The 18534-nt window shown below is 39.0% G+C and overlaps 1 protein-coding gene across 5 annotated transcripts in view; it reads left to right on the top strand.

Moving 5' to 3' along the window:
* The window catches only part of LOC111170864 (recombining binding protein suppressor of hairless), a 236837-nt gene extending 221122 nt beyond the window's left edge, over positions 1-15715 (top strand). For all 5 annotated transcript variants that reach the window (XM_022566471.2, XM_022566457.2, XM_022566463.2 and 2 more), the window contains 6 exons: positions 2972-3109; positions 3265-3377; positions 9349-9489; positions 10555-10710; positions 11101-11204; positions 11365-15715. In XM_022566471.2, coding sequence (XP_022422179.1) covers positions 2972-3109; positions 3265-3377; positions 9349-9489; positions 10555-10710; positions 11101-11204; positions 11365-11680 — 968 coding nt within the window. In that variant the 3' untranslated portion in view covers positions 11681-15715. The remainder of the gene's footprint in view (positions 1-2971; positions 3110-3264; positions 3378-9348; positions 9490-10554; positions 10711-11100; positions 11205-11364) is intronic.
* The last annotated feature ends 2819 nt before the right edge of the window (positions 15716-18534 follow it).

An 18534-nucleotide genomic window follows, 5' to 3' on the forward strand; every position in this document is an offset into this window, starting at 1 on the left:
TCCGTGTGCAGATTTATCACATTGTCTCAGAAATATCTTTTTACAGTTGTGTTGTTATTTTCAACAGTTGGCTTGTTCAAACTTGGATCCAAACAAGGTTCATACATTTTAATCTGTAATGGTTTCTTCTCTTTCCACCAGCCTGTTTTTCCTTCTGTGTTATTTATTTGTTGAAACTGGGTCATTTTTCCTGTGGAATTTCCATATTCTGGATCTGGCTGATTACGTGTTCCTCTGTCTCTCATATTTTCTACAAACTGTTGGTTAAACTTTTATTTTAGAATTAGCTGATCCTATGTATGTTCATTTCTATCAGATCAGAAGTCATGTAATATCTGGTTATCCCACTTCTTGTTATGTTAAGATTGGTTATAGTAGTTTGAGCTGTTGTTAGTCTAATCCACCAGTTATAAAGTTCCTCAGCGACCTTTAACCTAATGATTTTAGTAGCCCTTCATGATGGCTGTTTAAACCTAGTATTTCATTAGGGGCTGCAAAATGATGATTTTTCTAATTCTTTTATTCTTAACTTTTGCATTTGTTAGCTGTTTGCTTTAAGTATAGTCTATGGAGAAAAGCCAGGATAGGTTCTTATTTACTAATTTGCAGAATAACAATAGTATTCTTTGAAGGTGACCAGTGAGGTTTTAGGATTTTGGTTTATTTGCTTGTTTTTATTTTGTTTTGTTTTATTATGAACTTAATGGGATTTTATGTAGTGGATGGTTTTTAGTCTGCTTGGTCATTATTATCATCATCATTTACTTTATATTATGGAAATTTTCTAACGTACTAAAGTAGACAGTTGCATTAATGACATGAAACCTCTTGTGTTCATCCTCTAACTTGCAGCAGTGATCTTAACTTCAAGCCAGTCTTGATTTATCTTCATCTGTAACCTTACCCCCCCCACACACTTTCCTCTGCCCTCATTTTAGTTTGATGCAAATCCAAGACACTATATCATCTGTAAATATTTCTGTGTATCTCTGAAAGATAGGGTCTCTTGTTTTCTAATATAATTACAATACCATGATCACATAAAAATAAACATAAAACAACTATAAAAAGAAATAGTTTCTTAGTATCATTAAATACCTAGCTAGTGCTCAAATTTAAAATTACCTAAAATGTGGGGGTTTTTTTTAGCCCTTTGGTTGAATCAAAATTCAAATAAGATCCACCAGATATTATTCTATATATTGTATTGACATGTCCTTGAGTTTTTTTTAATCTGTGGATTTTCTCTACATCTCTCTGTTTCTCTCTTTCTTCTTGTAGTTTATTTATTCAAGAGACTGAGTCAGTTGACCATGAGAGATTTCCACATACTGGAATTTGCTAATTATATTTCCTTGGTGTAGTTTAATGTATTTTCTGTAAATTGTAGTGTCAGAGAGAAACAGAGCTGGACACTAAAGATGGTTAGAAACAGATTTTATTCACTACCGTTGCAGTAGGGAAAAGAGATTTCAGTAAAGAACTGAGCTCAACTCCAAATACAACAAGGAGAAGTGGGGATTTATAGCCAAGGAACAGAGTTGAGGGGATCAGTGGATGGAAAGTTACTAAGAGGAGAGAGACATGAAGGGAAGGGGGATTCTTGACAAACTAGCTTACCAGAATTTTTATGAAGACAGGCCTAGATGATCAGATATGAAGGTGGAGGGGAGGAACTTGAGCAGATATCAAGGATGGGAGGATGGTTTAGCAGGATTCTTGGCAATAACCGGGCTAGGCAGGCCAATGCCAGGGCCCAAGGAAGAGTCCCGGTGGAAAAAGGGCTCAGAGGAGCCTGTCTAAAGTTTGGTCAAGGAGAGAGTCTTTGTCAGTAAATTTAGAAACTTGATCAGATTTAAGGTGGTTGTTCTTTGGTTCTTTTTTGTTGTTTGTTACTGGAGGGCAAGCCTACTTCACAGCGATGTAGTGTTCTTGCATCAGGAGGTATAATTTCATGTATTTAGGCTGTTTCCAATTCAAATTACAGGATTACCTCTTTAGTTTTATATTTCTATTGACTCTAAGTTACTTGATGGCAGAGAACATATTTCATTTTCAGAGTATTTTCTTGCTTACATAGATGTGGTTGTTTTTTCAAGAAATTTCATGCAATGCTATACTATAAGGTATTTAGAAGGAAGCAAAATCTCTAAAATCACAGTATCCAGAGGCAGTTGCCATCAACTTTGGTAAACATCCTTCCACACCCCTCTCTATGAATGTATTCCACAGAAATAGATGTGAGCACATGGAGACACATGCTGTCACATAAAAATGTATATGTTTACCTAATGAAACCACAGTATAAAGAGTGTGCTTTCCATTCAGTGATATATCAGGGAGATATTTTCTTACCAATGCATTTAAATACACATTATTCAAATAGGTGAATGATATTATAATTTATTTAATCAATTTCCTACTGTTGGACACTTATTATTTTAAAAGTAACTTCCTTTTAAAAAACAGCACCGCATTAAACATACTGTGTAACTCTCATTTTAAAAAGATTTTTATGGAGCTTCCCTGGTGGCACAGTGGTTGAGAGTCCGCCTGCCGATGCAGGGGACACGGGTTCGTGCCCCGGTCTGGGAAGATCCCACACGCCGCAGAGCGGCTAGGCCCGTGAGCCATGGCCGCTGAGCCTGCGCGTCCGGAGCCTGTGCTCCGCAACGGGAGAGGCCACAGCAGTGAGAGGCCCACGTACTGCAAAAAAAAAAAAAAAAAAAGATTTTTATGGACATATTATATATCTTTAGCTTGACATTATTGATAAAGAGTTACCTTGATTTTTGGGGGTATCATCTGTATTTTCTTAGAGGGTTAAAAAAATTGTTAGCAGAATCCATTAATTATTAAATGATAGTAATGCATAGTCCTGATTCACCGGGTACTGGTCCCTTCTTGCTCTCCACTGTTGCCCCGCCCCCAAACCCCACTCACATAAATAGGAGCTGTGTTTTCTTTGCAGTATGCATTGCCTCAGGAACAAAGGTGGCTCTGTTTAATCGACTTCGATCCCAGACAGTTAGTACCAGATACTTGCATGTAGAAGGAGGTAATTTCCATGCCAGTTCTCAGCAGTGGGGAGCATTTTACATTCATCTCTGTGAGTATAAAAATATGCATTTGATTTTTTTCGTGTGAAATTGTTAAATTCTTTTTACTAATAAGACATACAGATATATTAAGTTTTGTCATTTTTATAAGCAGATTAATAAGTTCTAAAAGATGATAATTTGATCTGTTTCCATTGCACTGCAGTGGATGACGATGAATCAGAAGGAGAAGAATTCACAGTCCGCGATGGATACATCCATTATGGACAAACAGTCAAACTTGTGTGTTCAGTTACTGGCATGGCACTCCCAAGATTGGTATGGCCTTAATGATTTCATGACTGTTTCTAATAAATGTTGGTGGCCTTTTCCCTTTTTGGTTGTATATCTGGATATGTTCAATAGAGGGCACTATAAAGTTACATTAGGATTTATTTTCTTAACTAATGTAGATACATTATTCATTCTTTGTGGTACCTGCTTCATCCCAACACAGGACCAAGTTTTCAAAAGCATAGAATTTCAAATTTCTTTAAAAATATAAGCAAAATTTTTATTATTTTATTCTCCCAAAGGAAGATGGATTTAAAAATTAAATAAAATTGGTGTTTCTTACTCTGGTAGAGAGGCATAGTGTTTGGGGCTTTTTAAAACTGTAAAAAACTGCTTTTCTTAGCAGAATGAAGCAAAAGCCCCTCATATACCCTTTGTCATCTTCCCCCTCCTTTTCTGAAGCAGAACACAATTTAGTTATATTAAAGATGGAGGGGGTTTATGAGTAAGTTTGATTCAAGGTCAGGTTGGGGGAGGGGGTTAAGTGAATGGAAGAACTTTTAGTATTACTTGCCTGAATATGCTTTGTATCTCTTTGATGAAGTATTTCATTGGCTGATATTTTCTGGGACTATTTCAGCAGGAGCTGGGTTGATCTATAACTAAGTAAATGCATCATATTATTGTTTTTGTTTTATATTTTTCTGTGTCATGGTTGTACAAGGTGATTTTATTTCCCATTTCAACTTCATAAGCCAAAATATGTGAAACATAGTAATATAAATTTACAAAACCTTGAACCTGAGGCAAATTATAAAAAGGGGAAAGGTAGGGAAAGAAGGGTGCATAAATTAGAAAGAAAGACACACCAAAAAACAAGCTGAATCAACATTTACTCAGGTTCTTCTCTTTTCATTCATTATGTGTCACTGTATTCCAAGGATAATGTTTATTTGCTTTGGTATTAAATGCTTGTACTATAGAATCACTATTCAGAGGCCTTTGCCTCTGATCAGCAACAGCTTATATATGGGCCACTTAGAAGACAGACTCAAATCTTAAAATAGTGTTTTCACTTAGTTTCATGTAAAGTACCGGTCTGCCTTGCTTGAAGGTCATCTTTTTTTTTGTTTTTTAATAAATTTATTTATTTATTTTTGGCTGTGTTGGGTCTTCGCTGCTGCACGTGGGCTTTCTCTAGTTGCGGTGAGCGGGAGCTACTCTTTGTTGCAGTGAGCGGGCTTCTCATTGCAGTGGCTTCTCTTGTCGTGGAGCATGGGCTCTAGGCACACGGGCTTCAGTAGTTGCAGCACACGGGCTCAGTAGTTGTGGCTCACGGGCTGTAGAGCACAGGCTCAGTAGTTGTGGCGCACGGGTTTAGTTGCTTTGCGGCATGTGGAATCTTTCTGGACCGTGTCCCCTGCATTGGCAGGCGGATTCTCAACCACTGCGCCACCAGGGAAGCCCCTTGAACATCATCTTTAATTGAATATTTTCAACATATAAAAGTATGGGGCTCTGATTATAAAAATGTTGCAATAAAAAACCTGATCCAGAGAATGCCTTAGGAAAAGTTGCAGTACCATCGTTAACAATGTACCGATAAATACCCCTTTCTAGAGATTGTGTGACTGAGGAATTAGATTCCTCAGAGACATAGCTAGGCTTTATATGGTCTGCACTACTTCATGCCCTCCTATACCTCCACTTACGTGCAGTTTTCAACAAAGGCACGTTTTTCAGAGGAGGCTTTCATGTGCTTTCGAGAAGGATGACACTGTCTTAATATCTGAACATTGCATGCTATGCTTCCTAGAATATTAGCCTTATTGGAGATCTTTGCTTGGAAAACACTCTCCCTCCAAGACCGAGTTTCAATGGGATGAATGTTCTAATGAGAAATCCTGGTTTTTAGGATACTTTAAAAACAGGCATAGTCTATGTAGGTCTAGCCAACTAACAAGAAACACTGGTTAGTATTTATCCCACTTCCTCAAGGCTGTCAGATGCCCCAGAGGTTTGGGACATCTAAAATCTGTTAGGTAAACTAATTAGCGACATGAATTCAGCCTGGGCATTTACCAGGTATAGTCTAGGAATATGAATAAGATATGTTTTCTGTCCTTAAGAGCTGTATCCTGTTTACCTCAGAAATATGGAAAATACTGTACCAGTAACCTACAAAGCCAGCGTAGAAGAGAGAGAGCTGGTTGGAGTAACATCTGGTGTTTTATGAATGTAGAATTCCTCACACGTAGCTTGTTAGAACATTCGTACTATCTGGTTTCTCAGATTTCTTTCCTATTCTTAATAATTAGAAATGATCACAGCAAGTTTGATACCAAATAGTAGGGGACATATTTGGTTTCTTTATTGGTGAGACTAGGTCATTCAGCAGTGTCTATGTCCAGAGAACTATTATGGGAAATAAAATTGAACCAAACATGGCCCATGTTCTCAATATGCTTATTATTACTAGGTAGTGGAGAAACAGTGGATTACAGAAATGACAGTGTCATAGGCAAATGTTGACTCTTACGTGGTGAAGTCATAGTTGAGTGTGGTAGACTTACAGTAAGCTTTAAACTTACATCATTCAAAATTCACTTATTTCCCTAAAATCCAAACATCATTAAATTTAAATACACCTTTAAGACTAGCATTGAATGGAAACATTTTGCTTGAGTTTAATTAGTCTCACAGAATATCTTAGAAGCTGTAATTGCTAAAAGTGTAGTGTCTCCCTTTAAACTCAAAAATTAGTGGTGATGTGAGTAGAATGACAAATATTCTGACTAATAAACTGCAGAGCTAAAAATATGTAAATATGAAGAATGTTGACTTTAAAAGATTGGGATTTTTAATAGCTGTGGTTTAAGTAAAGAAAAATCATCTTGGAATATGTCCGGTGTGAATCAAGTAATAAAAACCCAATAATATTGCATAATATTAATAGCACTGTTCTGAGCACTTTTACATATATTGATTCATTTAGTCCTCACAATATCTTGTGAGTAGCTACTGTTAAGGATGTTCATTGTGGAGCAAAGTATTACAGTCCTACATGCATACGTGCATTCTACAAATAGCCCTGAACCCATGGGCCAGGAACTGTCTAGATGCTGGAGATACATTGGTGAACAAGGTAGACTTTCTTTCCTTTTGGAGCTTACATTTTTTTTTAATTAATTTATTCTATTTTATTATTTATTTTTGGCCACATTGGGTCTTTGTTGCTACGTGTGGGCTTTCTCTAGTTGAGGCAAGCAGGCTTCTCGTCACGGTGGCTTCTCTTGTGGCAGAGCACAGGCTCTAGGCACGTGAGGCACGTGGGCTTCAGTAGTTGTGGCTTGTGGGCTCTAGAGCACAGGCTCAGTAGTTGCACAGGCTTAGTTGCTCCGCGGCGTGTGGGATCTTCCCGGACCAGGGTTCGAACCTGTGTCCCCTGCATTGGCAGGCGGATTCTTAACCACTGCGCCACCCGGGAAGCCCGGAGCTTACATTTTGGAAGGGATGTCAACAAAAACCAGCTAAAGAAATACCCATATAATGTATTAAAAGGTTAATGTAAGTGATAAGACATTAAAACAGGATAAAGGGATAGGGAAATGGGAGTGCTTAGAGTGGTCAGAGAAGTCTTTTTGAAGTGGGGCTATTTGAACAGAGACCAGAATGAAGTTGGGAAAGCAGAAACTGGGTGAGGAGCATTTCAGGCTGACAGAATGAGGGCAAAAAGAACTTAAGACAGGAATGTGTGAGGACTAGCAAGGAAGCCATTGTAGCTAGAGCCAAGTCGGGGTGCGGGGGGGAAGTGCCAGGACATGATTCTGCAAGGTTAGCCATGGGCAACATCTTGTCAAGTCCCTCTCTCTATCTACACTACGGACTTTATGTTATCTGTGTAAGATAGGAGGCCACTGGAGGGTTTTGTGTGTTGGGGGGGGGGGTTTTGGCTGCATTGGGTCTTCATTGCTGTGCGCGGGCTTTTCTCTAGTTGTAGCGAGTGGGGGCTACTCTTCCTTGTGGTGCACGGGCTTCTCGTTGCGGTGGCTTCTCTTGTTGTGGAGCGCGGGCTCTAGGTGCGTGGGCTTCAGTAGTTGCGGCACGCAGGCTCAGTAGTTGAGGTACACAGGCCCTAGAGCGTGTGGGCTTCAGTAGTTGCAGTGCACGGGCTCAGTAGTTGTGGCTTGTGGGCTATAGAGCTCAGGCTCAGTAGTTGTGGCACACGGGCTTAGTTGCTTGTGGCATGTGGCATCTTCCTGGGCCAGGGATCAAACCCGTGTCCTCTGCGTTGGCAGGCGGCTTCTTAACCACTGCGCCACCAGGGAAGTCCCCACTGGAGAGTTTTAAACAGGGAATGATGGTTGGTTTATGTTTGGAAGAATAATTCTGGCTGCTTTGTGGATAAGAGAGCATAGGGACATAGCTGTGGAAACAAAGAGAAAGGTGGTTGGGCTTTTGTCAAAATTCGGGCGAGAAGTTGATGATGGTACCTTAGACTAGGATGGTACTGGAAAGGTGATGAGAGGTGACCGATTTGTTTGAAGGTAGACCTAACAATTTGTTGACAGCTTGGGTATAAGAGAAAGCAAGGAGTCAAGGATGACTCCACAGTTTTAGGATTGAGTGAACGTGGTGTCATTTATTGAGCTATGAGTTGAGGGAGGATCACATTTAGGAAGAAATAAAAAATTCTGTTTTTGATTAAATTGAGATGCCTATTAATAGACATTTTCAGTGTAACTGTTGAATAGGTAGTTAAATATACACGTCGAGTGCCTGAGAAAGGCTATGGCCGGAAATACAAATTTAGGAGTTGCCAACTTCTAAATAGTATAGAAAGTATAGAGTATGGATAGAGGAGAAGAGATTTGGGGACTCGGCTGTGGAGACTAAAGGCTGGTTAGAGCAGGTGTATCCCCGAAGGAAGAATGTGTGGGTCGGATGCCTCTGAGAAAGCTAATAAGATGAGGACAGAGAAGTGCTTATGGGATTCAACTGTCTTGAAGTCCTTAGTGGCCTCACCAAGAGCAATTTTGAGACAAAAGGCTGGAGAGATTTCAGGAGTTGGGGTGGTGAGGAAGAGGAGTTTTGATGTAAAGGAGAGCAGAGAAACAGGGTGGTGAGAGGGAAGGACAGGGATGTGTAGTCAAGGAAGGGGTTTCTTCTGATTTTAGATGAGAAATAGTTCTAACATGTTTGTATGCTGTTGGGAGTGATTTTCATAGTCCTCAAACGCTTAGTGATTACCTTCCATGTGATAAGTAACGTCTAAGGTTTGATAGGATTATCTTTCAGATATCCATATGTGTTTTGTGGAATATTTGGATTATAAGGTCATAGTGTGTAATGGAAAGAGTTCAGGCTGGACAAGCAGCCTGCCTTGGAATCATATTCTGGTCCCTGAGCTACTAACCAAGTGATTTTGAGGAACTTAACCTGACCTCTGAGCCTGTTTCCTAATCTGCAAAATGATAACCTCTTTTAGGTTAAAATTAAAACAACATATAAGTATGATACTGGACTTAGGTACCGACTAGCACACCCATAGTGGCCTTTAGAGATAATTTCCCCTTTGATGTTGGAATATTTGTCGTTGTATATTATTGGAAAGGTCAGGATTAACATCAGCTGGAAATTTGCTAGAATGCAGAATATCACGCCCCGTATGTGATCTGTGGGATCAGAACAGATGTGTGTTTAACAGGAACCCCAGATGATTTGTATGGACATTAAAGTTTGAAAACCACTGATCTAGAAAACAGGTGCCAGTCTGCCCTATTTTTTTAGGAGTTCAAGGAAAAAGGTAACATCTCTACATTCTTAACATGCTTGCAATCTAAAAGTATTCTTATACCTAGCTTTATTGTTTGTAAATTCTTTTGTGTATGTAGGTATGTTACAAATACCTGTGGTGTATTATTATATAGCAGATTCTTTCTGTGTACTCTTGACAGTGTACGAAATGAAAACTCCATATGTGATGATCTTTTCTTTTTTAATTGTTGAAATACAGATAATTAGGAAAGTTGATAAGCAGACCGCATTACTGGATGCAGATGATCCTGTGTCACAGCTCCATAAATGTGCATTTTACCTTAAGGATACAGAAAGAATGTACTTGTGCCTTTCTCAAGAAAGAATAATTCAGTTTCAGGTATGTTTTTAAATTACTGGTAAAATCTAAAATGTGCAAACTATTAGGTTAGCAGCATTTAGAAACATGAAACTCTCGCTTAATGTCAATTGTATCCAAATACATGAAGCTGTGTGTTCAGATATTTATCTCAAGTTCAAGGGTCCTTAGCCCACATGTTCCTCGGATATAGCAGTCATCCTACATCAAGGAAGAACTCAAAACTATGAAAATGTTCTAAGAGAAGCAGTTAACATCTAGTTCTGAGGAACAGAGAGCCCCTCAGATTATCCAAAACTAGATGTTGGGTATTCAGTAAATCACCTGAAATTATGTGCAGACAACATTGTATATGATACATGCCTATTTTGGAGGAGCGTTCATAATTCTCATCAGATTTATATTGGGGTCTTCTAAGATAGTAATGATGACACATTTCAAAAGCTAATTTTTAACTATATTTACTCAGAAGGCTTTCATGAGGACATTTATGACATGAACAGATGACTTAATAGAATAGTTATGCTTTCACATGAAACTCATTTCTGAACATCTGGAGACTTTCCAGAGAGATGCACACACAGCCAGTCTCCTCAACCCAGCACTGATGGTCTGGCCTAGGTGTTTCGAGATAGGGGTAGGGGATTGTCAGTCAATATCTCGGTTCTTTCCCGCTGAAAGTACGTAAGTTTCTAGCTGTTCTCTGAGCAGGAGGGGGCTCCCATTCTCTCTCTCTCAGGGATCCCTAAAGAGTTTTAAACAGCTATTTACATCACAGATACTGATCTTTTATTAAAGAAATTATACAGGTACTGGTATACTCTTACTTAAATGGTTATTCTGAAGGTATTATTAGTTTTTAGTATGTCACTGAAATATTTTGTATTAAAATAAAACCTGCCATATGTGAGGTTTCCATGTTAATATTCTGTTTGTTTAGGGATTGGCGAAGCATCGTGCTTGGGAAGTTTATAAATTTGTACTAAATTCTCTTCATGTTAATGCCAGTCTATGAGTGTTACTTTGTTAAAGTGTCTTATACTGCAGTGTATATAAAACTCAATTTCTAACCAATTTTTTCATAAGGCCACTCCATGCCCAAAAGAACCAAATAAAGAGATGATAAATGATGGCGCTTCCTGGACAATCATTAGTACGGATAAGGCAGAGTATACATTTTACGAGGGGATGGGCCCTGTCCTTGCCCCAGTCACACCGGTGCCTGTTGTAGAAAGTCTTCAGGTGAGACCACTTACAAGTTGACTTTTAGCTCTTTGCAACTGATCTCAGCTATGACATGGCATAATTTTATTTCACAATAAATTTGATTTTTCTCCAAATCTTGTGATTTGGAGTTTTTTTTTTTTTGGAGGTTTTGTTACACATCATTTGTTGATTTTTTTAAAAAAAGAAAATGAGAGGAACATAATTTTATGCAAGAAAATTTAAATGTAAATCAGTTTGTATATTAGCTTGCGATATTTTTAGTTCACTTTGTCTTTATAATCATGTCATTTAAAAGAAGCATTTTATTTATCCATTTTTTTGCACATGATAGTCGAATGAGAAACTGTACTTTAATGAAAAATGAAAAGTTTTCTCAACATTGTTCTGATTTTCTGTGAATTGCAGTTGAATGGCGGTGGGGACGTAGCAATGCTTGAACTTACAGGACAGAATTTCACTCCAAATTTACGAGTGTGGTTTGGGGATGTAGAAGCTGAAACTATGTACAGGTACTTAATATAATTTTTTATATCATCTAGAGTTTTTGATGGGGGTGTGGGTTCATGAGACTCTTTCCTGATATTGGTTGTCCTGTATTTAAGCAACCTTGTTTTAAGTTTCAGTTCTAAAATTTTCTGTGCTTTTAAGTGATTTCTATTTCCTCCTCAGATGTGGAGAGAGTATGCTCTGTGTTGTCCCAGACATTTCTGCATTCCGAGAAGGTTGGAGATGGGTCCGGCAGCCAGTCCAGGTTCCAGTAACTTTGGTCCGTAATGATGGAATCATTTATTCCACCAGCCTTACCTTTACCTACACCCCAGAACCGGGGCCACGGCCACATTGCAGCGCGGCGGGAGCAATCCTTCGAGCCAACTCTAGCCAAGTGCCCCCTAATGAGTCAAACACAAACAGCGAGGGGAGTTACACAAATGTCAGCACAAATTCAACCAATGTCACGTCATCTACAGCAACAGTTGTGTCCTAACTACCGTCTTTTTGCTAGGACTTACACTGACTTGAGTGCGGCAAAATGTTGACAAAAAAAGAAAGAAAAAAATGAACAATCTTTTGTGGTTTCTTGGGAAAACTTTTCGTACCCGGTGATACTATTCAAAAACCCCATTACCTGCAAGTGCTGATTTGAAGTGCAGAAGCCACAGTAAAACAAACAAAAAAACATCAAAATGTGCAAACTTTTGGAAATTGATTTTTTTCGGCTGTTATTTTTGTTTGTTTGGTTTTTGTTTGGTTTTGTTTAAATGGGCAAGAAATAGAGATGTGGCTGGAGTAAAAGGTAATCAAACTAGAAGACGAAAATCTAACATAGTTTTTATGGACCAAGGAACTTGTATAAGCTTTAGTAAAAGGTACATTTTCACCATACCTTTTTTATATCACAGTATATATAGTACACCTTTGTTACCAAATAGGTTGTTCTCCTCCCCACCCCCTTTGAGCTTTTGCTCTTAAGTACATTCAGGTTCCAAGCCTGACCATGCTTGTTTAATCTAATTACCATACTCCTCCAGGTCTTTTTGGTCTAAGGCTGGAACTGTTCTTTTTATTTTATTATTTTCTTTAAAAGCTGAAGTCTTATGACTTTTCATGAGTGGAAGGTGTTTTGATTTCAGCAATTCAAATCTTGTAAAGGCCTGCATATTTCTTTTAAGATTATTTGAAGTCTGTGCAAAAGCTTTAAAAAAAATGCCTCTGCCTTGCCTGCAATACATGCAACGTACGTTGACTTAGTCTCTATTCTCAGACACCGTTGATAGTTATTTCTGTGTTCCTTTTTTTTAAAAAAATGTATTTATAGTTGTAATCCAAGAGGTTCTAACATTTACCTGGAATTAAATGTGGCCATTTAGTCATTAATGAGTTAATGGCGTGGAACATGTTGGTTTTTACAGTGTTCCCTTCCCTTTTCCTGTGCAGAAATGTATCTGTGCGGTCCAGGATTTGTTCAGGTTTTCCCTCCTCCTAATCTTGTACATAACTTGTATTATGTGTAAGTTAAACATTTTATTTTGAAGCTAGAATATTCCCAGTGATTTCATTCAGCAGGGTGTTTTTCTGCCTTGTTGGCATATGACAAAAAAATATCATCAGAAGTATTTGCTACCAGTTGGTAGATGGTGCCCTTATTGTATAATGAGGAAAATCTCAGCAAAAGCATGTTTTTACTTACTTTCTTTTGTGGGGGGTAGCCTAGGCCAAAATATCATTGTAACCTTGAAACAAGATGCTTTTACTAGATGACCAACTAAAATAGCTGGAAGACAGTACTTTAGGAACAGATAGCTGTAAGATTATAAAAATGCAAATGTACTTTATCTTTCCATTTCTCTCCCTGCCTTTTTTTGTTTTCTCTTCCCCAGTACTGAGCATCTTCACAAATGTCTCCTACTCGGAAAGCATTTCTTCTCCATTCAGTTAAGATTTGGCTGCATTCAGGGTTGTGTGCTGGCTGTGTGTGCTGGGCTCACCAGTTTCACGTTGGGTTTGTTCCTGCACTTTGGGCACGCCTATGTTCGGTGTCTTAGAAATTGCAGCAGACTCATTGGGCTACGTTTTCTACAGGAACTATGTGTGTGATGTTACAGGACATGGTCTAGTAATACAGTCATCTTTCTTTGAGTAAAAACTACCTCTAGATTGTGGTAAGCTTTTACTGTCCCATAAAACAGGAGCCACAAGTACCTTAAGAATGCAAAACTAACTTCCTGCAGTTTCCATACAGAAATTGTCTTTCTGGTGTCCTGGGCTATTTTGAAAAGTTTCCGTCAGTAGACTTTTTAAAACATCATTGTTAGTAGCTTCCCCCCACTCCCCTCCACCCCCAGCTTTGATATCTTCATTACTCATTCTTCTGCTCAGACTCTGCCATTGTAAATACAATTCCTAACATCTTTACATCACTTTTTCCTCAGTTTTCAAGGGGGAAGTCATTTGTAAAACATGTTAGTGGTTAAATAAAAGTTATTGTGGTCTTCTCTTTACTGCAAGCCTTTTTAATTACTCACAGGCTGCATTATACTATATATAGCCTTTCTCTCTTTAAGTCTGCTCCCGTCACTAGCTTCTCTTGTAAGCTAATCCTGCCTCACACTTTAAATCTGTTTCAGTGACCAAGGGCAGAATTCATTGTGGCCTTATCTTTCTTTGTTTTAACTGTTTACTGGCTTTTTCTTGCAAACTTGCTTGTTTCTGAGTAGTATTTATTCTCCTCTCTGTTGAGTCTGGAAGTAGTCTTTACACAGTGCTTTTTGTTCAGAGCGCCGAAATGTTTTCAGTGCTGCCTTACTTTGAATGGGCCACAAGTTTCCTCCACTTCCCAGGTTTGGTATTTAGTTACCAAATTATATTAAATTAACTGATAATAGATGAGATGCTTTTGAAGAACAAACTATTCCTACCCAGCATTGCAACTCAAAATAATTTTTTCAAGTTTATGGCTTTACTAAAATTAACTTTTGCTTTTTTACTGTTTAACTATATCTAATTTTGGCTCTTTGTTTATTTTAATAAGATAATTGAAATATTAGACTGTAAACCCTTTTCCTCTTTTTTTTTTTGAAAAGTCCAAGAATATGCTTATACAGGCATTCTCCCCCCCCACTATTTTATGACATTCTACATACCACAAACTAAAGACTGAAATGATTTGTCTGTTGTGACTTATTGTTTATTAGTAGTTCTTTTATCAGCTGATTAAAATTTTTTTGTGAATTATTTTCAGTGTTTAATTTTCAGGAGCCTTGTCCTCTGGTTATGGTAGAACACGGCCCCTCCTCCAATGGTGGCATTGTTAGAGATGCTGGTCATTTTCCCTTATAAAGACTCTCAGAATGGTAACCACTTCAGTTAAAATATAGTACATTCAAGGTTTTTTTTTTTTTAATTCTGTATTAGAAGTGTAGCCTATGCTCTTATGATTCTATGCAGTTTCTGAAAATATGCATAGAAGCTGAGTCTGTTATCCAATATGTTTTTATTAGTTCTGTTGAATTTGATCACGTAGATTGGGATGGCAAGCTAAAGGCTTTAAATATAAAATGCCCTTTTTATTTTAAATGATTTCAGAGTTGAACACTAGTATAAAATTTACCCTGCTGCTGACTTTTCTTAAACTGTGGCAAATAAAGGCATCCTCATATATATATTAATTAGTGAAATATTTGTCACTCGTACTGCACAGACTTATTTGCCATTGTAACTGGTTAGTTTTTTGTTTTGGGGGGGGTTTTGTTTTTGTTTTTGTTTTAATGAAACGAGTACCATCTGTGCCCTCAATTTCCAACACAGGTTTTAAGAACTAAACTAACTAGTCATGTTTAACCAGATAATCCATGCAGGGGGTGGGGGGGGTGTTCCTTTTTGAAACAAAATGTTATTCAATTATTAACCAAGTTACTTATTTTTGATTTCAAAAGCAGCTGTGTTTCTGATGAGTACTGAACAAATGTGTGTAATTTTCTGTGCCAGACTTTCGACTTTGTTTTCAAGCACTGTAATGTGGGATGATGGTTAGAAACAATAATATATTAGGGTTTCTATTTAACCCTTTCAGGACTGAACTGTATTTCCTTTTATTAATTTTTCCATGTGTTGTGATAAATGTTTGCCAGCATTCAGTACTGTGTTGGTCCAGATGTAGGTTTATATGCTCATTTTTAGCTTATTTCTTGTACCTTGCAGCATGCTCTATGCATTCAGTCCTTAAGGGGTTTATTTTACAAACTGTGCACCTGTAAGGTCTATTAGCAATAAGATAGAAAATTGAGCAAGTTTATACCATAATTTTGTAGAAAAAAGAATCTGCTCAGTTCCATATTTCATCCATGAGAAACCTGCAATATGGGCAGTTTCAAGAAATAAATAAAAAGGAAATGTAAACCATTGTAAAAGTCTTCTGTTGGATGTGCCTGATGCATGTCGTCTTTGATTTCAGAATACTTCATAGATAAAATTAAATTCCATATTACAGTTGGTATATTTACAGTCTTACCTTGCTATCTAATCTACATCACATCAAAGTGATGGCTGTGCTGATTTTTTTTTTTTAATGTTTTAAACTACACAGTGCTTTAAAAAGAGAAAGTTTTTTTTGCGGGGGGGGGTGGTTCTTTCTTCTTCACGGGGAAATGGGCTTCGCCATTCAAGGGCTGTCTCCCAATTCAGGAACTTTTCAAGCTAATCTCAACAAGATTGGAGAGCATTATTTAACAGTAGCTTGCTTTTCCAGTGTAAGGTTGTCATTTGGTTTGGTGTATGAAAGAACATAGAATGTTTTTTCCTTTTTGGTGGGAGCTCCTCGTTGGAGAGAAAGCGTACTTTGTTTAATAGGGAAACAGAAAGTAAAGGGGGGAAGTTGTTACGTATTTTTTCAGTCATAACAAGTTCATTTATCTGATCTCCCCCAAAGGAAAAAAATATAAGCAAAGGTATCAGGATTTTTGCTAAATACATCTAAAAATAGTGATTGTTAAATAATTTAGAAACAATATAGTTGGAATTTGAGTTGTGAGGCTTTAATGGCTAGGATTGGTAATAGCTTCTTTTTAAAAAAAAAACAATTTATTTATTTATTTTACAGTAGGTCTTTGTTAGTTATCTATTTTAAATATAGCTGTGTGTGCATGTCAGTTCCAAACTCCCAGTCTACGTATAGATTGGGTAATAGCTTCTTGGTTTAGAATTTAGATGGGAAAAATATGTTTCTACCCCTTGTTATAAATAGTATATGATCACTTTCTAAGCAACCTAATGAAAGGTCCATTAAGTATATATATGTGTATATTTTTTGTCCTTGAACCCGTAGATGGTTGCCAGTTAAAAACATGCAGAGGGCAAGCTGCATCAGGTGCTAGTGGTGAGGGATCACAGAAGCAAGTCCTCTCCTTAAACAAACAAAAATCTAGAAAGATACAGTACAAAAAACCCTGAAAAACCCTAGTTTAGTGCTAGACAGCAATGAGGACGACAAATTAAGTTGATGTATGTAAAGTACAAATGAGGTGCTTCGTCTTGACCTACAGGTTAGACCCTAAAGCTTACCCTAAACCTTAGACCCTAAACCTTAAAGGCTGGGGGATAGAACTGGTGCCACAGCTCCCGTAGGACCTGCAAGACTGGACAGTTATCCGCAGTTCTTTGTGTTAAGGATAAGGTTTTTTGTGTGCCTGGCACGCAGGTGTTCAATAAATAGTGTAAGGTGTCCTGCACACATATGTAAGAACTCATGACTCATCTTGGTTTAAAGAAAAGGCAGGTAAGTATTATCTAATACAGAAAAGGAACAAGGTTTTAACTCTATAACAAAAAACATTCATGATGAACACAGCTAGGTTGTTTTATAATGGAATTTATAGAATGTTTTGCTTTGCGGAAGTAGCACTTTATTTTTTAAATTTTTATTCTTATTGTTTTTTTACATTGGGCCACTTGTTTTACTGGATCTTTGCTGGTGGACCACTTTCTCACAGCCGGGGGACTTAGGCCTTTGAGGGACAAGACTGGGCTACAAATGCAGCCTCGTGTCAGTGCCCTTCAGGTGTTTTTACCCATATGCCCTAGCCAAAACCCCCCTCAAGTCTCGACTGCCCAGGGGAGAGCAAAATCCTTTTACTGACACAGTGAAATCTAAAGGCATCTAGAACCAAGCATGTGGTAAGGGCAAGCCTAAGAAGGCCGAAGAGGGATGGTCCTCCCCTTCCTGTGGGATGAAAACAGGCCAGGCGGGTCCAGCACGATGGACGGGGTTGAGGGCTCGGCCAGGTGGTTCGTGGTCAGGGGCTGGCGCCACACCAGCCGCGGCATCCTGCGTCCTCCAGCCCGGCTTTGGGGGTCCCAGTCCCAAGGCTCCAGATCATGTGGAACAGCCACTGCCTCAACTCAGCCAGCCCCACATGAGAACGTGCGTCAGGCTCGTGGCCATGAGGTGCGTCTCCAGCTGGATGAGGGTCTGGTTGTGCGCCTCGACGCGGGCCAGGTGCGAGTCCAGGTGGCCAAAGAGGGGCTCCTCCTGGTCCTCTTCTATGTAGAATTCTAAAGGAAAGGTAAAGTTTTCAGGCACCATCCACCACGGCTTGATCTCCGTGTCCTACCGCTCCCAGCCAATTCTGAATAGGGCCAAGTCCAGGAACTTATCCCAACAGGACCTAGAGAAATCTTGGAAGTAGCACTTTAAAATGTGGAATTCTATGACAAGTTTTTTAAAAGGTAAGTATGAGGTTTAGGTGTGTATCAGGTTCTTTCTGGCATGATTGATCGTAGTCCCTGCTTTTCACCTCCTTGTATTCTACTACCCTGTGCATTGAGTACAGTCAACATGCAGGTCCATCCTTTCTGGCACCTCTGCCTGGTCGATCATTTCCACTGGTGCTGAAATCCCAGACTCTCAATCCAGATCGCCGCCCCCGCCCCATCTTCTTCATATAAAGGAGTAAAGAGTGTGACGAGGTCATTCCCAGCAGCCTCTTGGGCCGTTTTTGGCAGCTGTTCTTTTATCGTGAAACGAAGTTTTCTCCCCACAAGGCTGCTCTTTGTCCTTGCTCACAACACAACACAAAATCGGTGATCGTGGTTTTACCCTGCTCCTTAAACCTTCACAACTGAGTTGTTGTTTTTTTTTTGCGGTACGCGGGCCTCTCACTGTTGCGGCCTCTCCCGTTCTGGAGCACAGGCTCCGGACGCGCAGGCGCAGCGTCCATGGCTCACAGGCCCAGCTGCTCCGCGGCACGTGGGATCCTCCCGGACCGGGGCACGAACCTGCGTCCCCTGCATTGGCAGGCAGACTCTCAACCACTGCGCCATCAGGGAAGCGCTGGTGTGATCTTT

Source organism: Delphinapterus leucas, chromosome 5 (genome assembly GCF_059928025.1).
Source record: "Delphinapterus leucas isolate spDelLeu-1000000601 "Yukka" chromosome 5, BTC_Dleu_Yukka2, whole genome shotgun sequence".
Classification (NCBI taxonomy): Eukaryota; Metazoa; Chordata; class Mammalia; order Artiodactyla; family Monodontidae; genus Delphinapterus; species Delphinapterus leucas.